The sequence below is a fragment of the Aplosporella prunicola genome, assembly GCF_010093885.1.
Source record: "Aplosporella prunicola CBS 121167 unplaced genomic scaffold K452scaffold_19, whole genome shotgun sequence".
Lineage (NCBI taxonomy): Eukaryota > Fungi > Ascomycota > Dothideomycetes > Botryosphaeriales > Aplosporellaceae > Aplosporella > Aplosporella prunicola.
This window is the reverse complement of record NW_022983547.1, coordinates 41,118-51,162: the sequence shown is the minus strand read 5'-3', so window position 1 is coordinate 51,162 and position 10,045 is coordinate 41,118. Positions and strand designations below refer to the sequence as shown.

Here is a 10,045-nt window from a genome sequence, read left to right as displayed (position 1 = left end):
CGCTGAACGCTGTTAGCGCTGGGATTGAATTATCAATGATGCGTTTGTTGCAGATAGTGGGGTAGCTGTGCCTCATAACCCTTGCTTGAGACACGTGTGCACTGACCAACACGGAAAGCTGCATTAGGCAACACTCCATGGGCAAACATGCAGTGTCATTGATTGCGTCTAGAGTCTAGATGTTCTTTCCATGTGCTGCGCCGTGATGTGCTACTATTAATTAGAACGCATCCGCAGCTGTAGAGGACCAAAGACACGGATGCAACACCAGACATGTCTACTTACCAACAAGGACGGACCCGCGGCCGCGGGGGTTGGAGAGGAACGAGCTCCCGAGGATTCTTTGCTGACCACCCAACTTTCAGTTCAAACAGAGCTGATAGAGGGCGACCACAACAACAAAGCTCTGAGAGTACTCCCAGAACGCCGTCACCTCCTCTTGGTCCCATCCTGAAGACAATCATAGGAAATGACCTGGAAGACATTCCATACTCAAACTATTTAGATTGCAAAATTTCCAATTGCGAGTATGTCGGATCATACAATTGGCTCAACAGGAGTAATCCCACCATCAAAGTTCCAGGTGAGTCAACCAACTTCGCTGATGTAGAGATCCTGTTAACACTTTAAAAGGTCGACCACCAGTCTGGAAGCCGTTGGACAAGCCGAAGACTTTAGCGGAAGATAACGGCACTTACTTTCGTGACCTCAATTCTGCGCGCTTTCCCCAGTACCCCATCGAACCTGCAATTCGAGCACTTCTTACAACCAACCCAACCTTTCTATCAGCGGATATTGATGTCTTCGGCTGCAGCAGCACCATCGGTAACCTGCTGAGATTCGTTCGAGGTATCGACAAACCGTTCAGATTTCTCGTCGAGGTGGTTGGGGATACCGTTTTCTTCATTCGAAGAGAGAACTCTCCGACTGAAACCATACCAGATGTCAGAGGATTTGGCCATACTTTTCCTGAGAACTACACGGAATGGAAAGTGGACGTTAGCGGTTCTGAGACTCATCAGCGCCTCATCAGGTACAACTTCGGCGGTCTTCAGTTCGTCGTACGTTTCGAAGCCGATGGTTACTTTGACAATCTTGCGTCGCCAGAGGGCACCACGTCAACACCGGCTACTCCAGGACAGAAAGAGTCGGATGGTTTCTCGCTCTCCGATGCTCTTCACCAAAGTTCCATGTCACATCGGCCTTCGTCATCTAATGCTCTTTTGAGCTTGGAGCAGGGCGGCACAGAAATCCCCCAAGAGGCTATTTTCGACCTCAAAACGCGGTCGATCAGGCGAAAAGACGTGGATGTCGTGTCCGATGAGATAGGCCGTCTCTGGGTTTCGCAAATTCCAAACATGATTCTCGCATATCATGAAAGGGGCTTTTTTAAGAAGGAAGAGATTCACATCCATGACGTTCGCCATAAGGTCACTGAATGGGAAGATCAAAACCAGAAAGTCCTAGGTCAACTTGCCATACTGATCAGGAAGATCACACATATTGCTAAGAGCAACGGTGACGGGAAATTGGAGATCAGAAGAAAGGAAGCCGACATCCTGGAGATACGTAAGCAGAAAGAGGGTGCCGCGTCCGCAATGTCGCCAGAGACGAAGGAAATTTGGGAAGGGGAAGGCTCAGATGTTGGAGGGAATCTCGTGGATCTCCATGAAAAAGACGATGGATATGATGAGGATTACGTCTTTGAGTCTCGCTATTCGTACACGCACTATAGTGACGAGTCAGAGCCGGATTACACGGCTTGTTCTGCGGATGATTGCGGGTATTGCGGACATTGCAGCTATTAGTAGTTCGACCGATGATCTGGCGTCGTTTCTGATGGAGGATGATGGATAGGTGAAGGCGATGTAGAAGTCTGGTATATAGCTTGTCATCAACCCGGAAGATGTGGGTCTGTTGGACGGCCGGAGTTTAGCCTTGGTGACTCGTTTCTGAATATGACGCATTCCTCTCTGCTTACGCCATCACCACCTGCAGCCACACGTCCTTAACAACCATACACAATCCGTGCAACCTACATTGAATCCCTGCATCCACTCACAATGAACCACATTCTAGACGAAAAGGTCGTTCTCATCACCGGCGGCGCAAGTGGTCTTGGAAGAGCCGCCGCCAAAGCCTGTTTGGAAGCCAAGGCCAAGGTCGTCATCGCAGATATCAACGAGAAGATGCTCAAGGAGTGCGAAGAGGAGCTGAAGACGCGATGGCACGTTGGGCCTCTGCGCGACCTCACCGCCGTCGTGGCAGACGTGTCGGACGAGGTTTCTGCAGCAAGAGCGGTTGATCACGCGGTCCATACCTTTGGCAAGCTGGATGTTCTCGTAAACAACGCGGGTATCTTTGACACGTTTGATCCGGTCGACACTGTCGACATGCAGATCTGGAATCGCGTCCTTGCCGTCAATCTGACCGGTCCGGTCCTCATGTCCAAATATGCGGTAAAGCATTTCTTGGACCGCAAGGCCACTGGTTGTTCCATCATAAACATTGGCTCCATTGCCGGTCTGCGTGGCGCACATGCTGGTATGTTTGACCTCGAGATTGATGCAATCATTGAGCTGACAATGTTGCAGGCGCCGCATACACAACCAGCAAGCACGGTCTCATTGGCTTGACCAAGAACACTGCTGCTGCTTATTTGCAACAGGGAATCCGCTGCAATGCGTTGTTGCCCGGCAACATGGAGACCAACATCGTCCATTCTGTCCCAGGAACCATCAACGAGAGCAAGCTGAAGATCTGCCAAGACATCCTGGACGTGCATCCCGACTACCTTGATGCCGACAAGGTCGCGAAGAGCATCGTGCATCTGGCCTCGGAGTGGTCAGAAACGATCAACGGTGCGATTATCACGGCGGACGGTGGCTTTACGACTTTTTAAGCGCCTCGGGTTAAGACTTGCGGACTAATTGGATTTCCAACATGCGTTGGAAATATGCATTGGACGAAAAGACTCGGATCAACGACTATCTGAATTGTAAATAAACCTAATCAAATACGGAACAGAACTCCTTTCGCCTCAGCCATCACACATTGCAGGGAGTGCAATGCGACAAAATTTGCAGGATGTCCAGATTACGGTGTATGACCATGTATCATTGTCACATGCGTACTTCTGATCAATCACACCATGCCATAAAACCGAGGATATTCGTCTGACTAATACACAGAGGACAAAACTATTAGCCAGTGGATGTACTCCTATGGCAGGATGGTGCATCAGTCTTATCACGTGATCAATATCTTGACACTGAAGATTTTCGGCGTGGACATTCGAATACTCTACCAACTCATCACACCAAGATATAAAATCATCGGAGATTTCATATATCGCAACTGCCATGCTAGTGGTTCTCTTCTAATGACACCTAATCACGCAGACAACGTTGACAAACTCACGATGACTGTTAGCATGTACAGTACCTGCCAGGCCTTAAACAACACCCGCTCGTGGCTGCTGTCAGCCCTTTTTCGCTAGTACATGCATGAAATTGGCACGATCACTTCCAATCAATCTTCAACTCCTGTTTCTTAAACTTCCCGCCCTCATTTCCTTTTTCTTTTCTTTTTCCTTGCTTACTTTCCGCTATTGGTTGATCGCACAAGAACCTTGTCAGCGGCTAGAGCCTCAGCGCCCGTATCCCACCTTCATTCCGTATCCCACCCTCGCCGAAAATACTGGTGGAACATCATGTGTGGCGCTTCAAAATTCTACCATGGTTCCTGTTAATGTCTTCTCTCGTGAGATGGCGGAAAATGCGAACTCTAAATGATGGAGTTCTTCCCGTTAGGCTCCGTGGTGGTACAAATCAGGCTCCAGCATTGTGCGAGAAGTGTGGGGGCCAAAAGATGCAGGTCACGCCTGCGCCCATCTGACTTGAGCTTTGAGCGAGGGTTAATCTAGAAATAGCCGAAGCCTCGCTCTTGTGCAGTTTCTGTTCAAAGTTCTCATGAAATCATGGTAAGTCCTCTGCTAGATTGCAGGAGTTCTCTAGTTAACCTTGCGACCGAAGTCGTTCGTTGCCGAAGAGCAAATGGCTCACGGTCATGCATCGAGCTCTAATCTAATGCAAACTTCAACTTCGAGGACCCACGATGAATCTCGCAGCCCTGAAAACAGTGGAATTCACTCAGACGAAGGAGACTACTGTGATCTAGAGAAAGAGATGTTCATCAAACACAGAGACGCCTCCGGACGTGTTCAGTGGATCTCAGCTGCCGACAAACGCGAATGGTACCTTCGGCCCAAAGATGGACGACTTGCTCCGTTGAAAGTGCAGGGTTTTAACCAGCCCAGACATATAGAGGCTAGTTGGGAACGCACCGGAACCCCAGAAGAGGAGACGCCCACCATTATTCAACTTTTGTATTGGACATACGCATCCATTCTAGAGGAGAGAGCTCGAGGAACCTCACGTGCGGAAAGTTGGATCATCCTCGGATTGAAATGGCTTCCTTCCTGCACCATGATGTTGTTCATGGTGAGTATTGTTTACTACTTAAGTCAGTATGATACTTATATATTACAGTTGTTGATTCCCCAAAACCTCGAGGGAGATTTCAGGAACAATGGGTTTTACGACCCTGTCCGGTATAAAGATTGGGGTTACGCTAAAACGGCAAAAAATCCCGCCGAGAATCGTCAGCAAGATCAGAACAACGAAAGCGACGAAGCTGAAGAGGCCCCTCTCCTGCATTCACCGCCAAATGATGGGGATATCGAATTGCCTTCATATCCTACTGAAAACCACTTGCTAGCAGTTCGGCCTACAGAGGAAGATGACTTTGATACTGATTTCGATTACCTCCCAGCCCGTCAATTCCGGCCGAGGTATCTGTGCTTCCTCAATTCAGCAGCTGAGGTAGCAGATGGGGCTCTCGAATGTACCACATGGAATGTCTCAGATTACATCAAAGAACACGGCAAAAATCCTACGACCGAGTACATTTTCTTATCATACACAAGGAAGCAGTTTTGCGTGGCCACGGACACTGAGCTGGCCACTTGGAATGTATCGGACCAAGAGCGAGCGCGCCTTTCTGCTCTATCCAAAGAAGACAGGGCAACACTTCGTCATTACGGTACTAGGGCAGCCCGTGCGGCCGGCGTGCCCGCTTTCTGGCTCGACTTCGAATGTCTCCGGGAAAATAACGACGGGCCCAATGATAACCATGACCTTGATGACGTATGGCGCATTTGTGACATCGTCCGCGCAGCTCATTCTATGGTGATCCTACTGGGGCCATCTATCAACGACAAAAGTGAGCCTTATAGCCCTTCCTCTCAAACCTGCTGGTTTCATGAATGGGGAAGTAGGCTTTGGACTCTACCCGAGATCCTACTCTGCCCGCCGGAGCATAGAGTCAGCTTGTACACCATCGGTGTACGTGATGGTCCAGAGCTGCTGGCCAAGCGAAACTTTGCAACAAGAGCCTGGAAAGACGCCAAATTAGTGCGGCAGCTCATAGACCACTACGAGTCTTCGATACATTTGACTCCGCTCGAACTTGTCAGCATAGCTTTGGAATGCTTTCAAGTCCGTCAAACGGATCAGAGAACTGGAGGCGATATGTCTTATGCTTTGATGGGTCTGTTGCGCCGAAGGCCAAAGGTGGACCGGACGGATTCTGGATTCCAAGCCTTCGCACGACTTTCACTGAGCAATGATAGCGACATGCTTTTGGAACGTCTCATATGTATGCTGCCGCCTCGCTACGATGCTAAATGGTATCAGATACGAGATGCCTGGGGTGCACACCTTTGGGACATTGAGCCAACGACCCAAATCGCAGGCATCGCCGATGACGAGACCGTGATCTTGGATGGAGCTTACGGTGCCACAATCAACTGGAAATCTATGAGACCGCAGGCCTTTATCAAAAGGAACACGGTGGCTAGAAAGATCATGAAAATCATATTGCGAGGCGCGCCAGCATATTTCCTGACTGGTCTTTCCTTCATAGTTGCAGCTGCTATTACGGCATCCTTAGCCGGTGGTTCAACACCAACGGGCTTATTCGTTGGTGGCCTGGTAGTTCTCATACCCACCGTTGCTATTCTCCTTCTGGCTCCAGTCATGCTCCACAGCATCTACCGCGGAAAGTTCTGGTCCACTCAAGGAGCTTTCATCGGACTGGAAGGTGATGTTGATATCGGCATGGCTGAGCGATTCCTGTTTGGCTTCAACTGCGGTCGACTGAAGTGGTCCACAAATGGCAGTGTAATTTCTCGCCACTACTCTTTGGATGGAGAATGCATGGGGAAAGCTCCGAGTCCTGCTCGTGCCCATAACAGCTCTCCAACGTCAAAGCGCTTCACTTTGGTGGACACATTTACCATGACCGCTACAGCCTTCGACGCGGACCGCCCCCCTACCGCTGTTATCATATGTGGCAGGGAAGGAGGAATGCAAAGAGCAATTCTCTGTTCATACGATTGGCAAGCCCAGACATTTTGCAGAGAGACAGTCTTGCGCATGCCTACGCTTGTACTTGATCGCATGTTTCGAATCGACCGTTTCCGGCTTGCCCTCAGCCGTACATTCAGTGAGCTCGATGCTGGCAGTACAGTTCATCGACTTCCCTCCGGACGTGTTTCTGCAGACCCCAACCCAGGAATGAATGCTCGATTCAAGGCCGACCTTCTTATGTTGCCCCTGATGTGGGTAAGTTACGTTACGATTTCCCTTATCTCGATATATCTGACTCTTGACGTTCAACTTAGGTGATTTATGGCCTCCAACATCAGTACGACAACATCCCTGATTATTATGACTGTAAGTAACATTCCGGAACCGTAGTAAATTTCCTAACAAATTGCAGCCATCTACATCCCCTCTCAGATTGGATGGCTTGTGGGTGTATGGCCGGTCGTTTACGCCATGCGATACTTCGACACAAAGATTGTCTTTTCGGCCGGAATGTTACTCAACGGTAAGCACATCTCGTGCAGCTTTTCGATATGCGATAGTTCTGAACCGTAACAGGCTGTATAATATTGCTTTTCCTTATATCACTCAACACAATCGGCATCCAAGTCCTCAGAGCTTGTGAAGGAATAGCCAAGTCTGTAACGGTACCTGCCTGTTTGCTCCTTATGCAAATGTGGTATAAAACAGAGGAACAAACGGCTCGTACGGTTATATGGGCAACCGCTGGCCCGATATTGGCTGCCGTTAGTTTGTCTATCAACTACAGTCAGAAAAATAGCGCTTCAACTGCCTGGACGTCTATTGAAGGGACGATGCTGCTCCTTTTGGCTTTCGGTACCTTTTTCCTGCTAGGGACACCAGAACAAGTCAGTTGGCTATCGAGACAGCAAGCAAAGCAGGTATCAGCGCGAGTGGAAGCCAACATGACCAAGTCGTCTTCTCGACTTTCTCGAAAGAGACATCATTGGCCATGGGCTCAGGTGAGACAGCTTGAAATTCTTACACAACTAAAGCTAATAATTTGCAGGTCCGTACATCATTCTTAGATCCCCAGATCTACTTCTTCTTTATGGTCTCATTGCTTGATGCATTGCCAAACGGTAAAGTTGCCGCCTATTTAGAGGTCCTTCAGACTGAGAGTGATGCACTCCGGATCCTTCCATCACTCGGATGGTTTCTGATCGTAGGGGTGGTTACAACGATGTGGCAAAATCTACGTTGTAAGTCTGCATTACTTCATTTGGCTCACTGTTCTAACCAAAAAGTTGCCTTTATGGCGCTCAGCGTCGTCTTAGCGCTTGTTGGCAGAATCGTTCTTACCCTCCGGCCGGGGCATACCACAGAAAAAGGACTGTTTTTCGGCGCGTGGACTTTGATCGGAATGGGCGATATCACACAGATTCGTAAGCACTGCCTTTTGTCAATTGACTGCATACAACGTTGTGAATATCACAGTAGAGCCACTACTAACACTCCGCGAAGTTCTTTGGTCTCTTTTCACGGCAAACATTTCCGGGCGCGTTCGGAAAGCATTTATCCTGTGCACACTATTCACAGGCTACACTCTAGGACATATTATCACCCGGAAAGTCTTCAATGACGAATTCACGGCTTTCGCCGAACAAGCGCGATTTATCCCGTTTGTCGCTAGCTGTGCTTCTGTCGAGCTGGTACTGCTAGCATTGTGGGCGGCTTGGCTCGTTTGGCAGAACAAGACCCGCGCACAGAAAGTTTCTGATATGGACGTCTCTCCGGAAGAGTCACGGCGTTTGGGAGTCCTGGAAGCGGATGACGATGCAACTGACGTTGAGAATGTGCACTTCAGATACCATTACTGAGGCATTGTTGGTTAAACGTGGAAGAAAGATCGATGCCTGAAGAGAGAGGAACCCTTGTTGGTAATCAGAAAAGTTCAATTCGGGGAAAGAGAAGGCTGCTTGGAAATGACTTTGTCGGCATAGTCGTAGCTAATTTTTATTCTCATGAATGACTTCGTACGGTCTCGAAATACCTATTCTGTATCAGTATCTAATGTCCCTTTGTCTTATTATTGAGTTTTATCATTGACGCGTAGGGTGACTTCTTCATGTACACTTAGCGTCCATCACCGTGAAGCAATATTCACCGTCCAGCGGGATGAAGCAGTCCCTACAAAATACTCCCCGTCTAGCTACAAGCCTGAGACCTAGATGGAATAAAATGGTCTTAGAGCATACATGTACTATAAATATCATACCCTATACTCTCTTCTTCTACTCCATATAAGCGTCATTGTCTCGCAAGATGATCGGTATCCCTTTAAGGTAACGGGCGTTAAAGGCCTGACGCCACTAAATATAAGCCCAGTAACAATATATCTTACCTCTATTATCCCTCTACTTTCCAAAAACGATGTTGTTTCGTATCATTTTCGTCACGGTAGTGTCCCTAATCAAGAATTCGTCAGTGTAGACATACACATGGTAGAGCACGTCCTGCAATTTTAAGTAGGATATAATCCGAAGAGATAGATCGTAGGCAGATCGAGATGCCCTGAATCTTGGCCTGAATTGCAACGCCTGTGTAAAATAACCTCCCAGAACGCCGACGCTATGCTGTGAGCTTCCCATGCGTATCCATCGCCTTTTAAACACTTTTTACTCAAAGAAGCCACCATCACTCTCATCACCCGACTCTTCTTTCTCAGGCTTAGCTGCAGACTTCTTTGCAGTGGGCGGCTTGCCCTCTCCCTTGCTAGAGGAAGCCTTTGCAGGCTTGGCCTTGCCCTCCGTCTGGGTTGCAGGAGCAGCAGAGGGGGCACTGTCTGCGCCCTCTCTCCATTCAAGTCCATTGCGCAGGTTCTCAAGCCCATTTTCCTCCATCTTCTGCTCCACTATTTCCCACATATTCTGGTCTCCTCCGATCCTCTTTGTGGCAGAACCCTCCTGTTCTCCGTCCTTGGACTTCGTCGAGGCGTACAAGGAAACGTAGGGCCGGATGAGTGGGTAGTAGAGCGTGTAGTTGAGGTCAACTTCAGCGACATGCTTCTCGCGTTCGAGTTCCGCATGCTTTTCGGGGTTGTCGTTGTCGTTCAGCTTCTTGACGGCTTTCTTGAGGAAACGCGTGGCCTTCTGACGTTCTGCTTGGTGTTAGTGCGCAAACTCTAGATACCAACGAGACTCCATGCTACGCACCAAAAAAGCGAATCTTGTGGTATTTCGGAATCATCTGCTGCTTGAGCGACTCGCCCTCGGCAATGCGCAGCTCGTGCTCGCAGGCGGCCAACTCGCGCTCCTTGTTCAGACGAAGGTTGGCGGGCATATCCTCGGCCTTGCGCGACAGCTGTCGTCGCAAGTCTCGAATGCGCGCCTTGGTGGTGTTGAATGCGAACTTCTTGGGCTGGTACTTGGCCGTCTTCGGCTTCTTGCCGTGCGGGCCAGCGCCATTCTGCTTGCGCTTCTGGGGCGCAGAGCGAGCGGGTCCGTCGGTGTCCATGTCAACGTCCTCGTCGTCGTTGCGTCTTCGTTTTATGCCTGCCGACATTGCTGGCCTGCTGGGTGACGAGATCTGGGTCTTTGGCGATGAATTTCTCCGGCGAAGCTTAATGAGCGGCT

General features: G+C 49.3%; 4 protein-coding genes across 4 annotated transcripts; 3 read left to right on the top strand and 1 right to left on the bottom strand.

Moving 5' to 3' along the window:
• The first annotated feature begins 264 nt into the window (after positions 1 to 264).
• K452DRAFT_289505 (uncharacterized protein) lies at positions 265 to 1,966 on the top strand. Its single transcript, XM_033540838.1, has 2 exons — positions 265 to 583; positions 634 to 1,966. Exons 1-2 carry the CDS (start codon positions 274 to 276, stop codon positions 1,806 to 1,808), a joined length of 1,485 nt encoding a protein of 494 aa, XP_033395205.1. The 5' UTR covers positions 265 to 273; the 3' UTR covers positions 1,809 to 1,966.
• Positions 1,967 to 1,997: 31 nt separating this feature from the next.
• On the top strand, positions 1,998 to 3,048 carry K452DRAFT_360292 (uncharacterized protein). Its single transcript, XM_033546332.1, has 2 exons — positions 1,998 to 2,544; positions 2,595 to 3,048. The coding sequence occupies exons 1-2, from the start codon at positions 2,064 to 2,066 to the stop codon at positions 2,900 to 2,902; spliced, it is 789 nt and encodes a 262-aa protein (XP_033395204.1). The 5' UTR covers positions 1,998 to 2,063; the 3' UTR covers positions 2,903 to 3,048.
• A 990-nt stretch (positions 3,049 to 4,038) lies between these two features.
• On the top strand, positions 4,039 to 8,455 carry K452DRAFT_320163 (uncharacterized protein). Its single transcript, XM_033544296.1, has 8 exons — positions 4,039 to 4,502; positions 4,551 to 6,686; positions 6,746 to 6,797; positions 6,844 to 6,954; positions 7,008 to 7,432; positions 7,480 to 7,672; positions 7,718 to 7,855; positions 7,935 to 8,455. Exons 1-8 carry the CDS (start codon positions 4,056 to 4,058, stop codon positions 8,288 to 8,290), a joined length of 3,858 nt encoding a protein of 1,285 aa, XP_033395203.1. The 5' UTR covers positions 4,039 to 4,055; the 3' UTR covers positions 8,291 to 8,455.
• A 633-nt stretch (positions 8,456 to 9,088) lies between these two features.
• Positions 9,089 to 9,926, bottom strand: K452DRAFT_231925 (uncharacterized protein; the record flags this gene model as incomplete). Its single annotated transcript, XM_033537197.1, has 2 exons — positions 9,089 to 9,570; positions 9,626 to 9,926. The coding sequence occupies 2 exons, from the start codon at positions 9,924 to 9,926 to the stop codon at positions 9,089 to 9,091; spliced, it is 783 nt and encodes a 260-aa protein (XP_033395202.1).
• Positions 9,927 to 10,045: the final 119 nt, after the last annotated feature.